Here is a 16,078-nt window from a genome sequence, read left to right on the forward strand (position 1 = left end):
GAGAAAGAGAGAGAGAGAGAGAGAGAGAGAGAGCAAAAGGGAGAGAGAGAAAGAGAGAGAGACAGAGAGAGAGAAAGAGAGAGAGAGAGACAGAGAGAGAGAGAGAGAGCAAAAGGGAGAGAGAGAAAGAGAGAGAGACAGAGAGAGAGAAAGAGAGAGAGAGAGACAGAGAGAGAGAGAGAGAGAAAGAGAGAGACAGAGAGAGAGAGAGAGAGCAAAAGGGAGAGAGAGAAAGAGAGAGAGACAGAGAGAGAGAAAGAGAGAGAGAGACAGAGAGAGACAGAGAGAGAGACAGAGAGAGAGACCACCCGTGGAGGGTGAGAAGGGAATTTATATATATATATATATATATATATACATATACACACACACACACACACACATATGCTGCCATCATCGTGTTTTCTGGGACTGAATTATAAAAGAGATCAAGCTCATGTATTCTGGCATAACCCTAAGAAACAAATATCTGATGACTATTTTATTAATAGCAAGTAGAAACAACATTATAAGAAAATGGTTATCACAGGACAAACTAACTTTAGGCCCCTGGATGGAAATAACATTTAACTCTCAGACAGTGGCAGAGTTGGGTGAAACTAAAAGATCTGATTTTATTTTCAGAAACCAAACACCTCATAATTACTTAACAACATGCTTCTGTTAGTTTGTTTTCTACATTTCTAACCATTTCAGTTTTTCTTCTTTACATTCTGTAAAATCTTTACACAGTGAAAATCTTCCTCAGGGTAGTGGAGTTGAATCATGAGGTCAACTTGTTATGTATGTATGTCAAATGTTATGTAAAATTTGCTTCCTTGGAAATAAAGTAAAAAAAACTGCTTCAAAAAGGAAAAAAAGATAAATAAAATAAATAACTGCTTTTCTCCAGGCCCCTTTATAGAGCCAGCGGTCTAGTCAAATCAATCACTGATGTTGCCACCTCCTGTTAGACCTCAGCACCGGTCTGACAGATCAACCTTTGAGATCAGGATGCATTCAGGGTGTTTCATGGCGTCAAACAGGAAATGACCTCTGTCTACTTCCTGTGTAACCTTCCTGGTTTTCCTCCAGGACCGGCGTCGGGAACGCTTGGCTCCTTCCTTTAAGCTGAACCAGAAACCTCCAGAAGCCCAAACCGATCAATCAAATTCAGAAATACTTTATTGATCCCAAAGAAAATGAAATGTTTGATCTGTTTCCCTCACAGATTTAAATAAAGTTTAGATTTTATGATCCTAAACTCTGATTTAGACTTTTGCCTTATTATCCATCAGTGAAGACATTTTAGTTTATTAAGACACCGGAACATTCTACACTTATTGTTCTGTTGTTGTATGAAAACCAGAACCGACCTGTGACCTGCAGAAGAACCAGAACCACGAGCAGGTGGGTTCAGAACGCGCGAGGATGTTCCATCCCAGGCTGAACCGAACCGGACCGGACCGGGCTCCTCTGGGTCACAATAAGAACAACGCCCAGCTTCAAGCCTCACAACTGAAGCGAGCTCAATCAGTTCAACGTGAACCTGGAGCAGGTTACGTGATCTCAGCCTATCGCCATGGTGACAAGGCAGGTTCAAAAGGTACCGGACAGCCCGGCATGACGTCACGCAGCCTGGAAAGTCCCGTCCTGGGAGTTTAACGTAACGGGTCGTGACGTCATGACGGCTACGCGTATTACTGTGATCAATCACGGATAGATTAAAGAATTGATTTGAGTTTAATTCTGGCTGACTGAGCAGGGAGCGCGCATGCGCCGGCCGCGAGCCCGTCTATGGATGCGGGAACGCGCACCTTGGGCCCTCGCGTAGAACTGAGTCAAGCAGAGCTCAGAAAACAGGTCAGAGCACTGGAACTGTTAGCTAACATCTTCCCACACCGAACCATATTCGGGTCAGAACCAGAACCGCGGGTTTACCTGAAAATAAAGCGATATTTATTTTTGTTTACTTCCTTACCTCCTCTCTGCTGCTCTCGGCTCCTCTTCCGCTGCTCCTTTGTCAGCTGACCGCGACTGACCAATCAGCGAGCAGGCAGAGGCGGGGTGGGACCTACAGGCTACCGTAATATAGGAAGGAGGGTACCATCTGTAATCGGAGCCCTTCACATTACCTCGTGGATGAATTCATACAAAATAAAGTTTAAAGAAAACAAAAACGGGTCACAATTTATGAACTTATACCTGGAGGATGTGAGTTCAGAATTAAAACACAGGAAGAACATAAACTGCAGAAGCGCAAAGGGACTAATTACTACGGTAAAGACAAAAACCAGAAACTAAAAGTGAAACTGATCAACCAGCTTAATAAAAATAAAAACATGGAGGGTCAACTAAGTAAAATATTTAAAAGTTAAACTGGAGGAGTTGCAGTTTCAAATAAGAACATATATTTATATAAACATTTGTAAAGTAGAAGAAATAAAACCATTTGCAGAAAGAAACGGAGAGCGATTACACATGAAGGAGAGAAAAACTAAAACTGATTTTGAAAAAGGTTAAATTAGCTGCTCTGAGTGCTCACAGGCGACCCCTGCTGGTTAAAATAACTTGAATTGACAGAAACTTGGCTTCAGAAACGTCTAACAGCTTTATCTCCCACACTATGGATTTCTGAGTCTTCTGAATATTAAAGACCATCAATAAGAACAAATTATATTCAGATCTCTGCTTAGTTAAAACATACAAATATACATACATTATTATTACATTGTTTTATTGTTAAATAGTGTTAATGCCAAGACACACTGGTTGTTGCTGCTTTAATTTACTCGTCAGTTTTTCAGTTGAATCGTACAGGATGAATATTTGGGAATTATTTGTTCTGTTGTCTCTAATATCAGAAAACATTTCTTCATTGATTAAAGAGTTAAACTCTAAATGTGAGTTTTTTTATTTCTTATTTGAGTAAAACCTTGGATGTGAAAACAGCTTCATGATTCGTTTCTGACGGAGTAAATGTGATGCTTCGCTTCTCAGGAGCCCTTCTGACTGGTCAATCGGGCAGTGCGACGCCTCCTTCCCCAAAAGCATCAAGGTGTCACTTCACGTTGAAATCAGAACCAACTGGGCCAAACCAGTTCTGTCCCAGCTGGTACTGGACCTTGGTTCTGAAAACAGAGAGAACTCAGAAATTACTAAACTAATATTTTTAAAGTTTATTTATTCAGCTCAGATTATTTCCAGGACCTCCAGTTTCTGGTTTATTTAGCTGTAGTTTGTAGTTAGAGAGGCTATCTTTAATTTCATCAACTCTTATTTTGTGTTTTTAATCATTTAAATAGTAACTAACTGTTATAAAATGTTATTAAATTATAAGGTTCATCAGTTCCTGGATCGTCTTCTAACAACAGTTTTTATTAAACTATTTTTGATTTATGCCAAATTATTCTCAATCCTCAGGACTGAATTTTGACACATTACAGCTGCAGTAAAAAAAACATTTAGCAATGAAACTAAACATGCAGAGAAAACCTGCAGGCTGTTGCCATGGTAACTAGAACTGGACCATTTCTCCTCTTCCTCCTGATTGGCCGTCTGATTCCAGCTCCATCTGATCCAGTAGAACAAACCTGCAAAGCTCATTCTGAACAGGCATTCAGTTGGAGAACTGTTCTTCCTCAGCTTGATTCTTTCTGAATCAAATTGAACTGAAAATAACTCAGGTTTGTAGATTCAAATATTTAATATTTTCACATTTCAAACATTCCTTCTCAGTTGAAATGGAAACTTTTGGTTTAAATGTTTGATTAATTCTGCTGTGTTGGTGTGAAATCAGCACTCGGACTTTGCAGGAAAAGTTCACTCAGTTTATATTTAACAAAAACAGAATCAGCATCTGATGAGTAACGAGCTGATAGCGGCAGCTGGAGCCGAACCCACCGGCCACCTTTCTACTTCCTGCGAGCCTCTACTGTCCTCTCTGTCCCACAGCACCACCTGCAGGCCGGAAGAGGGTCTGCAGGATCAATGAGCAAATCATCATCATTTAGTCGTCATCCGTAATCTGTCCGGAAACTCAGCAAACAGAAAATCCTCCAAAACCCGACAGAGAGTAATTTGGTGGAAATCTGTGAAAAACATTTCAGATAAAAACACAAACACCAGGATCAAATCAACAGTTCTCATTTATTTCACTGTAATTGACTTATTTCCCTCAGATGGTTCATTAGTGGCTTTTAAAATCAGATCACAGGTTTGATTCCAGTTCAGCTTAAAGAGGTTTTTAAAGACTTTTGTTCACATCTGATGTCCCAGATTTTAAAAACCGACGGTGCAGAGCAGACTCTAGCATCGCCTCAGCTTCAGTCACTTGGTACCGAATAAAATCAGACAAGAAAACCGTCTAAAGTGCAGAAATGAGAACTTTTCCGCCAGAAGAGAGCACATGTAGAGGAGCAGGGCAGAAATACAGGCAACATTGTCTGAGGACGCATGGAGGAGGAATGGAGGCTCAGAGGGGCCAAAAACTGATTGTGGAGGAGGTATGGTGAAACAGGAGGATCGAAAACTGAATGAAGAAAACGGAATGGTTAAGAACCTACATTTGGAGGCTCTACGAAGGCTCAGAAGAACTCCAAATGGAACATGGAGGATGTATGGAGGCTCAGAAAGGCCAAGAGTTACATGTTAAGTAGGTAAGGAGACCCAGGATGGTCAAAAAATAAATGTGGAGGAAGTACAAAGACTTGGGATGGTCAGACACTATGTGGTCATGCAGTACCAGACCTCAGGTCACAGACACTCAGGCTGGTAAAAAACTGAATGTCTGAGCTGTATGGGAGCTTCCAAATGCCAAAAACTTGGTAATGTGGCAATATGGAGACCAAGGACAGACAGAAACTGGGTGTGACGTTCAGAGACCCCGCACTGCCAGAATCAGACGACCCAAAAGGACGTATTTAAGGTATATGGAAGTCCTGCATGCCAAGACGTTTTGTGGAGGCCTTAAGAGGTTCTGGACTGGCAGCAGACTGTGAATAAGTATCAAGGCCGTAAGGAGACAGGAAAGAGCCAAACAGCGTTGAAAAAACACGCTGGTCAGATTTTGGTCTTCATGTTTAAAAGCTTGTTAAGGTCTCCATGTAATCAGCCAATCAGAGCTTTCTGTGAGGGGGCGGAGCTCCAACCCGTCCAGCTGCCCTGGGTTCTTTGTGCTTTCTCAGGTCTGAGCAGGACCTCCTCGGTTCTGGTCAGACCTACTAGAGATTGTCAGGACTGGTGCTGGTGCGGTTCTGACTGGGACTGGGTTCAGGGGTTCAGTGACCTTCGACCCCTGCGTCCTGATGCTGAGGACGGTAAAAATGAGGACAGGTTGTGAGATTGTCAGCGATTCTGTAGAAAAATAGAAGGAGGGAATAAAAAAGAGGAATGAAGAGCTGCAGGCGAGACATTTACATCGATTCTCTATATAGCTTATAAATACGTATCTACACAGTATGTGGTACAAAAATACTAGAGCTGTCAGTGGGGATTTCAAAATAAAAGCACATGTAGCTGTGGCACTGCTCAGGCACAGATTGTGATGATGATGAGGAGCAGATCTTCCTCGTGGCGTGAGAACAGGCGGGGGCGGGGCCAGCGTGTGGTTGGACGCTTGTACGGAGGCCCAACAGGGACAAAACTATGATGCCCCGCCCCAGGACCCCAGAGTGGGCGGGGCCTGTGGCTGCTGCTTGTATTTGGCATCAGAAGTCCGACTGGCCAGCGCCGCCGCGGTCCTGTTCGACTTTAAGGCAACTTTTCTCTGTGGCGAGTTTAATAAAAGCTTCTGTTAAAAATGTACAAATTACAAACTCTATGGCATCATCATCATCATCATCAGTATAGAAAATATATAAATATGATTTCTCTGTTCTGTACAAATGTTCTGCAGCTCGCCGTCCTCCGCTTCCCTTTTAGCAGCGCCGCCGCCGCAGTCTCTTCCCGTTTCTCTTTTCTCCTTGGATATCAACAATTGTTATATACAGGGAGGGGGCGGGGCTTGGCTCACGAGGAGTCCGTGCATGGGGACGGCGGCGGCGGGTACAGGTGGTGGGAGTAGCTGCGCTCCGTGTACGGCGACGGCGGGCAGCTTTCGCAGTTCTCTTCCGCTGACAGGTACTGGCTGCGTGGCGTGGGCGGCGGTGGGAACGGCTCCGAGTCGTAGTTGAGGTCGCTGGTGTAGCCCTTCGCGGCGGATTTGAGCGGCCGGCGGCCCGGCGTGTAGTCGCTGTCGCAGACATCGGTGCTGCACGGCGTGGTGGGCGGGGCAAAGTGGCGGTAGGTGTAGGGCCGGTAGCTGGAAGGATGAAAACATCAGTTTATGTTCACCATCTATGGCAAGCTAATTTAACATAAAATCAGCTGACTTTCACGTTCTGAGCAGAAGGAAAAACAGCTGAAGATTTATTTAGTTTGAATGGATCAAATGCTTTTCAAGATGGCGTCACCGAGTGGCCAAGCATCTGTGATTAAGGCCCCATAGTGCTGGCACTGAGCTGCCCATACAGCTGCCAGCAGAAGGCGAAAAACGCGTGGAAGCGTTCAGATGAAATTCAGTAAGATTTTAAAAACATGTTAAGACAAGATCTGCATCTTATTAAACCCAAAATGTGTTCAGTTTTCAGTCAGAATGGCTGAAGCTGTGAGGAGAGAGCGAACAGATTTATGGGTCTTTAATAACCCAGGATCAGTCAGAGGACTGGATCTTTATATCGTAACGAGAAACTTTACAGTCATTTATCATCTCATTTACACTGTTCTAATAAGATTTTTCTCCTGAATTGATTTCCAACATCGGGCAGCAAAATGCTTCCATAAAAACTGCTTCATAAATCTGGAAATATTTAAGGAGCAAAAAGTGCGACAAGCTGGAAATGGAGCGTTTTCAAAAAATTGTTTCATTTCTCATTGACATTTTAAATTGTTTCATAAATTTGGGACGTTTTGACAGAATAATGATTCAAGATATCAAAGATGTTGTTTTCGCTGCAGACGTTATTTACACCTAAAAACGGCTTTAAGGTGCAAAAGCTGCTGCGGCAACAAACATTCTGAACAGTTTGACTAGAAATAATAATTACTGCAGATATGAGTGACGTCATTCTGACTGGTCAAAACGTCAATTCAAGATATCAGCATAGAAAACTGGTCTAGATTAAAGTCATTCAGGATCTCTTTAATTTATCGAAGGGGAATTAAAAGGAATCACGACGAGTCAGAACTAAATCCAGAGTCATTATTTGTTTTTATTAGTTTAATCTGTTTCTAAAAATAAATTCCTGGCATCTCAAATTTGATAATCTTTAATAATCTGACGTCATTTAGTCCGAATATAATCAGAAATCTGAATTAAAACTGTATGCCATAGCGGCCTGCCCTGATCCGTTTGGTGGTTCCGACCCGGCCCGTCAGTACCTGTAGGAGCGATGGGTGGAGGGGCTGTTGGAGGAGTAGCCGAACTCCAGGGTGTACTGGGAGCGGACGGTGGCGGGAGATGGCGGCGGGTTCAGGATCTGGAAGACAGACAGCATGAGACCAGAACCAGAACCAGAACCAGAACCGGACAGGTCGGGTCTCACCGGGGGGAAGTAGGTGCCCTTGGTGCTGGAAGAGCTGCTGGACGACGCTCCGGTGACGTGGGCGCGGTCGTACGGAGGGCCGCTGCTGCCGCCCATGATGCTCAGGGAGCCAATCACAGACTTCCCTCTGGACATACCTGCAGACACACAGCGGGTCAGAACCGGGCCAGAACCGGCCCCGCCCCCCGGTGAGACCCGTCTCACCTGGCAGCGAGCTGGACAGCGACCCGGGGTGCGGCACGTATCCGAGCGGCACCGAGGCCTGGCCGTGGACCACGAAGTCGTTGGCGACCGTCTCGCCGTCGTCCTTCATGTGGGGGCAGAGGACGCGCTGGCACACGAAGTAGATGGCGCCCACCACGAACAGCGCCATCACCACGGCAACGATGGAGCTGATGGTGCTGTTGGTCGGCGCCGGCAGCTCCGGCGGATCTGTAACTACAGGAGAGCGTTGGCACATAGAGACCACCAGAACCGGTCAGGACCGGGTCAGAGTAGAGTCAGATCGGGGTCAGAGTCAGGTCAGGACCGGGTCAGAACCAGACTCACAGCAGTCCATCTCGTCCGAGTTGTCGCTGCAGTCCGTGTTGTGGTCGCACTTCTTGTGGATCCCGATGCACTGGCTGTTGGCGCAGGAGAACTGGTCCGCCGGACACCGGACTGGAAACAGAACCAGAACACATCAGAACCAGAACTGGGAGACATTCCCACATCTGGGATAAAGGTTCAGACATGTCAGTTTCTATTGAGGTTTATTCCTGCTTTTGCTTCTGGACTGGTTTCGGCCCAGTTTTAGACTGGACTGACGGTTGTATAGTTGAGAACTGGCTTCATGGCCTCTGGATCTGGACTGGACCTGGATCACCTTCACACTTGTTCTCGTCGGACCCGTCCTGGCAGTTGACCTCCCCGTTGCAGCGCTCGCTCTGCCCCACGCACTGCCGGCTGTCGCACTGGAACTCGGACTCGGAGCAGACGGGACATTCCTTCTCGTCGCTGTGGTCGTCGCACTCGGCGAAGCCGTCGCACCTCCAGGTGTTGGGGATGCAGTCCACCTCTCCGGAGACGCAGGCGAACTGGTCAGGTGAGCAGGTGGGCGGTTCTGAGGGGAGAGAGAGGACGGGTCAACGGGTCGCCACCGGCGGCGTGGCGGCGGAGCGTCGGACTCACCTCCGCAGGTGAGCTCGTCAGACAGCAGCACCAGGTGGACGGGGCAGGAGCAGCGCGTGGTTCCGTCGCCCTTCACGATGCAGATGTGGGAGCAGCCGCCGTTGTCCCGGGTGCACGGATGGTTTCCTGCAGGAGGAAACAGGAAGTTAGAGCTGAATCCAGATAAACCAGAACTCAGGTTTGTCTTGTTTGCTTCTGGACTGGCTTTAGCTTTGGTCTAGATTGGTGTAAGATCATTTCAGCTAGAAAACTATTCAAAAACTGTTGTTATTCTGGTCTAGACTGGCTCTAGCCTCAGTTTTTGAAGGTCCTGAAGTTTCAGACATTTCAGGCTTTTCTGTCGTTTTTGTGGTGGACTGGTCTAAGATTGACTGTGGAAATGTTTTCAGTCTAAAACCGGTTTTTAAACTGATTCTGGACTGGTTCTGGACTCAGTTTGGGACTGGACTAGTTTTCAGTTGGGAACTGGTTTTGGGTTTGAGACGTCTTTAGAGAATTTAATTTAGACTCAGGTTTTGAATTTGAGGATGTTTTATTCTGGGCTTGGTTCTGGACAGTCTTAGACTAATTTTGGACACTTAGCTGGTAGGTCAGTCTACGTTCCGCTGGCGGCGGTGGACTCACTGTACTCGTGCATGTCAATCTCGTGCACGGCGTGGATGTCGCTCAGGTAGGCGACCCGCGCCTGCACCTTGGTGCGGCCCTCCCTCGTCGTCTTGTCGATGCGTTCGATCATCTGCTGCTGCTTGTCGATCCAGTACAGGTGGTTCCCGAACACTGTCAGGCCCACTGGCTGCAGGATGTTTGAGTCCGCGATCACGATCCGATTCGCTCCTGCAGTGCTCACCAAAATAAAAGCACCAGGGAGAAAAAAACAAGGGCGAGAACTTCAGGAACAAAGGCAACAAAACGGGAGAGGAGGCAGGAGGGAGAAGGGAGACACACCATTAAACACACCTTTAACCTGAGCTCAGAATGATCAGAATGAGCTTTCTTATATTTCTGGGTTAAAGTTTAGTATTCTTTTGTTCAGTTTTTCTTTGCTTTTTCAGCATTCTTTGACTTCTGTATGGAAAGGTTAGAAATGACAGAAATAAGTATTTTATTGATCCAGTCATCCTCTTCACTCGTGGAGGAAAACCCATAGCCTCTCTAGCTTTAGAGAACATCAGGATTCATGTTCCTCTGACAGAACTAGGAAATAAATGCAGAAGTTTCTCATTTTAATGAGATTAAAAAAACCTGCGAGATTTATATCTCAACACCAAAATATCTTCTTTTCTTTTAGTTTTTGTCTCGATGGACACACTACTGTTTCTCTGGATGGCCTGCAGGGGCCACCAACTGAAACTAAAATATCAAATTTATCACAGTGAGTCTTCAGAAGTTTCTACATCTAAGCTTTTTTCACCATCTGGAAGGGTGAAAGGTCATGGTTTCCAGCAGGCTGAATGGTAGCAGCAGGTAAGTCCAGGATGGCTTCCTGTCGGGTTCTGCTTCCTGTCAGATTCTGCTTCTGGTCGGGTCCTGCTTCCTGTCAGATTCTGCTTCCGGTCGGGAACTGTTTCCTGTCAGATTCTGCTTCCGGTCAGGTCTTTAACAGAACTCACCTGACAGGTCGCTGCTCTCAATGCGGCGCAGATCTGAGTCAACCCAGAACAGCTTCCCCGCCTCATTGTCCACAGCCAGCGCCACGGGTTTTCCCAGGTTGCTGAAGAACAGAACCTCGCGCTCCGTCCCATCCAGTGCCGCCCGCTCAATCTTGGGTGAGCGGTCCTGCAGGTTGGTGAAGTACATGTACCTGCGGAACAGGTTCTGCTAGCATGAGTGACCTGTTTGTTAGCCCAGTGCTAACACCCATTGCTAACAAACAGGTCACTTATGCAGGTTCTGTTAGCACAGACCCAGATCCCAGCACTGGGAGAACCACTTGGACTCACCCTCTCTCTGGGTTCACCACGATGGCCCGCGGCTTGTCGTGCTCACCCCGTAGAACCACGCCGACCCGACTGCCATCCGTCCGGGTCACATTGATGACGTTGGTCACCTCGCTGGTCCAGTAGATGAAGCGGCTGAAGATGTCGATGCTGAGATCAAAGGGTCCGAGAAGGGAGCTGGACACCACCGTCACACTCTAACAGAACCAGAACCAGACAGAACACGGCCAACTGGATCAGGACCTTCCAATATATTAGTGTTAGCTTCTGTGCTGTTCATTTTCATTATTTACTTTTTCTCTTCATCAGCTACTTATTCTTAGCTGATAATCAGTTGTGAAAACTGCTGTGGTTTATTTAAAGCTAATGTTGCTCTTGTTAGCATAACGCTAATGTTAATCCATACAAACCCTTCCCGCTTCTGCAGGGCTCGTTGGGTCTCCAACCTCCCTAAACTAACCATCAGAACCCAAAGGAGTTGGAGCAAAGTCGATTCGGTCGGGTCAGCCTCCCCACCTGGTTGCCGTCCTCCTGGGCGCGGCGAATGACGTTCTGCTTGGAGTCGATCCAGTACAGCTGCTTGTCCAGCGGGTCGTAGTCAATGGCCCGGACGTTCTTCAGGTTCTGAATGGGCAGGACAATGTCGGGGCTCTGCTGCTCGTCGATCACCATGCGGTTGATGGCCGCCTTCTGACTGAACAGCAGGAACGCCGTGGGAGCTGCAGGTGACAAACAGACGGATCAGAGACCTGAGCAAAACCCGTCCAGGTCGCGGCCGAGTCCGGGTGGCTCACCGCTGCACGTCTTGTTGTCGCGATTGAGGGAGAAGTGGGCGGGGCATCCGCAGACGAAACCGCTGGGCACGGCGAGGCACAGGTGGGAGCAGTGGCCATTGGTGGAGGCACAGGCATTCCAGCCGGCCTGCCGGGACGAGTGGAACACCAGGATGTCCATCACGTAGTCCAGGTGGCCCTGGATCAGGGTCCGGTTCTGGCCGCTTGTCTTGTTGGCCCGCTCGATGCTGCGGTGGCTCCAGTCCGTCCAGTAGATGTAGTCCTGGTACTGGGTGAGGCCAAAGGGATGAGGCAGGTCGTCAGCAATTACCTCTCGCTCCTTGCCTGCAAGACGAGAAATCGGAAAAATCATGACGAAAGCATAACCAGAACCAGACCAAGACCGGGTTCGATCGATAACAGCCGTTTTTTGATCACACAGAGCGTAATGAGTCCAAGACTAGGCAATGAAAATGGTCCACAAGTCTTAAACCCCAAAACATGTCCAGTACCTGTCCAAAACCAGTTCAAAATCAACACTGGGATCACGGGCATGTAATCATTCCAAAACCAGATCAATACCAGTTTGAACCGATTCAAAAAAATGTCGAATACTTTCTACATTCAAGACTAAAACCACCAGGTTAAAACCAGTCCAACACCAGTCTGATACCAGTCTAGACCCACCAAAAACCAGTCCAGTACCTTCCAGAACCAATACTAAAACCACTGGCTATAATCCATCCAAAGCTAGTCTGAAACCAGTCCAGAACCAAACTGGGTCCAATGGTACGTTTCATTCACACAGAACATTATGAGCCAAACACTAGGCTAAGGTAAATGGAAAAAGGTCTGAAAACGGTTCAGAACCTTTTAGAACACAGTATCTAGGCCTTCCAAAGCTAGTCAGAAATCAGTTCAGAACCAAACTGGGTTCAATCGGTTCTGTGAAAATCAGCCAGTTTCTATTCACACAGACGAGTCCGAGAACCAGTTTAAAACCTGTCCAGTACCTTCCAGAATCCAGACTAACGGCATGAAATTCAAAAACAATCTCAAGTCAATCCTAAAACGAGTACTGATCCGAAAGCAGCTGAATCCAAAAACCCGACTCCAGCTGCAGAACCTGATACGAGTTCTCTGAAGGTCCAACCCAGGTGAGCTACATAGACTTTACCAGAACCTTAACCGCACCCAGTAGCGGGTTCCCCTGGTTCAGCCCGGGGCAGCACCTGCTGGGTTTGGACCCCGGGCTTCTGGAGGATCTGTCCGGGTTCTGCGGGTCCTTACCCAGCATGTTAGAGGACTCGATGAGCGTGGTGTCCAGGTCGGCCCAGTACAGGCGCCGCTCGGCGTAGTCGATGGTGAGTCCGTTGGCCCTGCCCACGTTCGACACCAGCGTGATGCGGCCGGTTCCATCCATGGCAGCCCGGTCGATCTTGGGCTTGCCCCCCCACTCGGTCCAGTACATGTACCTGCAGGGATGGAAAGGGTCAAAACGGAACCGGGTCGGAACAGGACCTGGCTCAGGAGAAGTGGAGCCTCACCCCTCAGCCGGGTCCAGCGCCAGGGCCCGCGGGCTGTCCAGGTCCTTCCAGACCAGAACCTGGCGGTGCTGCCCGTCCAGCTTGGCCACCTCAATGCGGTTGGTTCCGGTGTCGGCCCAGTACAGGTTCTTGCCCAGCCAGTCCACCGCCATGCCTTCTGGGTAATCCAGGCCGAACTGGACCACGTGCTCCAGCGCGCTGCCGTTCATGAAGGCCCGGCTGATGGTCTGCAGAACCAGAGGGCGGACAGGTTAGAGGCCAGTTCCGGTGGTTCTGGAGGTTCAGGCCGGGCCTGGACCCACCTTGAGCGTGATGTCGGTCCAGTAGATGCGGTTGTCGGTGATGTCGAAGTCGAGGGCGGAGGCCTCCTTGACACCGGTGAGCGGGATAGCCACGTTGTTGCTGTTGGTCTCCAGGGAGATGCGGCGGATGTCGGTATGGCGCGAGAACAGCAGGAAGGCCTCCGGGACGATGCAGCTCTGCAGGTCGCCCAGCAGCTCCAGGCCGTTCGGGCAGCCGCACCGCACGCCGTGAGGCGTGTGCAGGCACAGGTGGCTGCAGCCGCCATTACTGTCAGCGCACGGGTTGGTCCCTGCACAGGCACAACCACAGTCACAACCAGAACCGGAACAAAAATTACAAAACCAGAACCAGAACAGACCCTTCCCCATTTCTCTCTGCTACGCTGCAGTTAGCATGCTTGTGGCTAGTTGGCATGGCAGAAACAGTTTTCCTGTCACAGTAAACTGTTTCTCCACCATTATCACATTTAGCATGATGATTGACAGCAAGAAGCCCCGCCTCTTGGCTCTGATTGGCTGTTTTTGGTTCATTTCGTCAAGTAGCAGCTCAGGGAGATCCATCCGACTCAAACAGTTTGAACAAACGTAAAAACGTTTTCTTTAATAAATGTTACAAAGCTAGGACAGAAGTTCATAAACAAAAATAAAAAAAATACAGCAAAAAAACAACAACCATGTGGCAATAAGATTGCTTATTTCAGCGCTCTAGTGTCATAAAAATGTTCACTGAAACAGGAAGTCTCTAAGAAGGTTCAAAGGTCACAGTGCTGACACTGTCCAATCACGTTAAGCTGCAGGTTAACGGAGAGAGGTGGAGCTGAAGTGGAGTTAAACTTTATTCACCTTTTATCTGGAAACTGATATAATTCACATCAAATTAAACATATTTGAAGAGTATTGCCATTCTTCTTTCCCTACCACTAGGTGGTGCTAATGCACACCAAATAGCTGTTTGCCAACAGCTATTAAAGTCAAGAAGAAGAAGGGAAGAAAAGAAAGATGCTGCTTCCGGGCTAGGCCCCGCCCCCTTGTGACATCAGCAGACTCACCGGCGGCGCGGTGCAGGTGCGTGGCCTTCAGGCCCATGAGGTCGGGCAGCTGGTCGATGATGAACTCGCGCTCGGCGGTGCGTTTGTGGACGCGCTCGATGCTGCGACGCTGCCAGTCCGTCCAGTAGACGAAGTCGCCCAGCAGGCTGAAGCCAAAGATGTGGGGAAGTTTGTCCTCCACCAGCACCCGTCGGCCCGTCCCGTTCATGTTCATCACCTGCACACACACACACACACACACACACACAACATAGAATTAAAAAAACAACAGATTTAAATCCAGCCAATTATTACGATTTTAGTTTTTTGTGCCAAATTCATCACAGATCCAAAACTTTTCCACATCTGCTGCATTAAAAAACTTCTAGTTTTTAAATCCCTTTGGGATTGATTTAAGAAATTTATTCTGTTATAAAAACAGAATTTGTGTCACTTTCTTTTAAAACATTTGCTATATTTAGCAAAATTTAATAAATTAGATGAAAGCTGATTTGAGTTCAGTGAAGTCGCTTTTTGGAAAAGTTTGGTTATAAATCATGAAGATTTTCTGTCAAACATTTTCCACTGTTAGGAAATGATGTGGGTTAAAATTTAGATTTAAACAAATGGAATCGTTCTTGAACTGCAGCTGCACCACAAATGGCCCCTGAACCACACTTTGGACACCGCAGCTCTGAAGTAAAAACCGACCGGATTCAGGATTAACATTCACCTAAAGGAGAATATTAAGATTAAAAACCAGCCGTCTTCTGGCTGGGCAGTGGCAGCATCATGCTGAGGACACAACAACCATCTGAAACCAGCAGCTGGACGGTTCCAGGTCTGACCCAATTGGACTGTCCAACAGAACCAGGTGACCTCTGTTCCTCATGAGGTCACCACCTCATAATAACCTGGAATAACCTGGAATAATCTGATCAAGAAGATAAAACCTGGTTCTGATCCGGTTCTGATAATCCTTCTGGAAACAGGAGGAATGTGTGGGTCGGCGGCGTGGAGCGTTGTGATTGGCTGCCGCCAGGTCGGCCCTCTTCTTCCTCCTCCTCTTCCTCAGTCTGGCAGTATAAATAAGGAATTTCCATCGGGAACGCCGGACCCAGCCGGCCGGATCGGACCGCAGCGCGGTTCTAAACAGAGCCGACCACAGCTGGAGAGCCGGACCACAATCAGATCCAGATGTGGTTCTGAGCGGGGAGGGGAGCTGAACGGAACGGACCGGTTCTGATCGGATATATGATCCAGATCAGTCTGGGTCTTCAAAGCTTCCAGCCTCAATGCCTGGTTTCTCCCCGCAGGTCTCCAACTCTGGACCAGAACCAGAACCAACAGGAAACTTTTACAGCTTTTTCATTTTTAATCCAGATCAGAAATGATTCTGAACTTCTGACTGATCCGTCATGGATCCTGAAGTTTCCAGATTTCTCCCAGAAGTCTTTGCAAATGGCTCTTTGTTTTCCAGCTCATCCATCTTTTCTCTGGGCCTTACAGAACCGGGTCTGACCGGTCCAGAACACCTGGTTCTGATTGGAAGGGAACTCCTCACTCTGATTGGCTGTTAGCAGTTAAACGTGATTGGTAGATGGACTCACCATGTTGTTATCTTTGGTCCTAAAGAGGAAGAATCTGGAGTTATAGATCTAGAGCTATAGATGCAGAGTCAGCACAGGTTCAGTTCTTCCATCTGGAAACTAGAGATCAGGCTGACCTCTGACCTCTGCCCTGACCCTTCGGTTCCTCA

General features: G+C 47.7%; 3 protein-coding genes across 4 annotated transcripts in view; all 3 read right to left on the reverse strand.

Moving 5' to 3' along the window:
• The window catches only part of tbk1 (TANK-binding kinase 1), an 11,284-nt gene extending 9,234 nt beyond the window's left edge, over window positions 1-2,050 (reverse strand). The window contains exon 1 of the mRNA XM_007540706.2: window positions 1,961-2,050. The gene's annotated coding sequence lies outside the window, so the exon portion shown is untranslated. The remainder of the gene's footprint in view (window positions 1-1,960) is intronic.
• A 2,059-nt stretch (window positions 2,051-4,109) lies between these two features.
• The window catches only part of lrp6 (low density lipoprotein receptor-related protein 6), a 20,905-nt gene continuing 8,936 nt past the window's right edge, over window positions 4,110-16,078 (reverse strand). For both annotated transcript variants that reach the window (XM_007540709.2, XM_007540710.2), the window contains 16 exons: window positions 14,341-14,557; window positions 13,292-13,581; window positions 12,990-13,216; window positions 12,733-12,917; window positions 11,464-11,787; window positions 11,186-11,388; window positions 10,673-10,866; window positions 10,343-10,533; window positions 9,357-9,566; window positions 8,733-8,858; window positions 8,428-8,664; window positions 8,112-8,222; window positions 7,767-8,000; window positions 7,563-7,699; window positions 7,399-7,496; window positions 4,110-6,280 (listed from right to left, as the gene is read on the reverse strand). In XM_007540709.2, the coding sequence (XP_007540771.1) occupies window positions 5,989-6,280; window positions 7,399-7,496; window positions 7,563-7,699; window positions 7,767-8,000; window positions 8,112-8,222; window positions 8,428-8,664; window positions 8,733-8,858; window positions 9,357-9,566; window positions 10,343-10,533; window positions 10,673-10,866; window positions 11,186-11,388; window positions 11,464-11,787; window positions 12,733-12,917; window positions 12,990-13,216; window positions 13,292-13,581; window positions 14,341-14,557 (3,276 nt within the window). In that variant the 3' untranslated portion in view covers window positions 4,110-5,988. The remainder of the gene's footprint in view (window positions 6,281-7,398; window positions 7,497-7,562; window positions 7,700-7,766; window positions 8,001-8,111; window positions 8,223-8,427; window positions 8,665-8,732; window positions 8,859-9,356; window positions 9,567-10,342; window positions 10,534-10,672; window positions 10,867-11,185; window positions 11,389-11,463; window positions 11,788-12,732; window positions 12,918-12,989; window positions 13,217-13,291; window positions 13,582-14,340; window positions 14,558-16,078) is intronic.
• The window catches only part of mansc1 (MANSC domain containing 1), a 26,644-nt gene continuing 19,529 nt past the window's right edge, over window positions 8,964-16,078 (reverse strand). Inside the window, exon 5 of the mRNA XM_016665220.1 lies at window positions 8,964-8,974. The gene's annotated coding sequence lies outside the window, so the exon portion shown is untranslated. The remainder of the gene's footprint in view (window positions 8,975-16,078) is intronic.

This window comes from Poecilia formosa, unplaced genomic scaffold, assembly GCF_000485575.1.
Source record: "Poecilia formosa unplaced genomic scaffold, Poecilia_formosa-5.1.2 Scaffold556, whole genome shotgun sequence".
NCBI lineage: Eukaryota > Metazoa > Chordata > Actinopteri > Cyprinodontiformes > Poeciliidae > Poecilia > Poecilia formosa.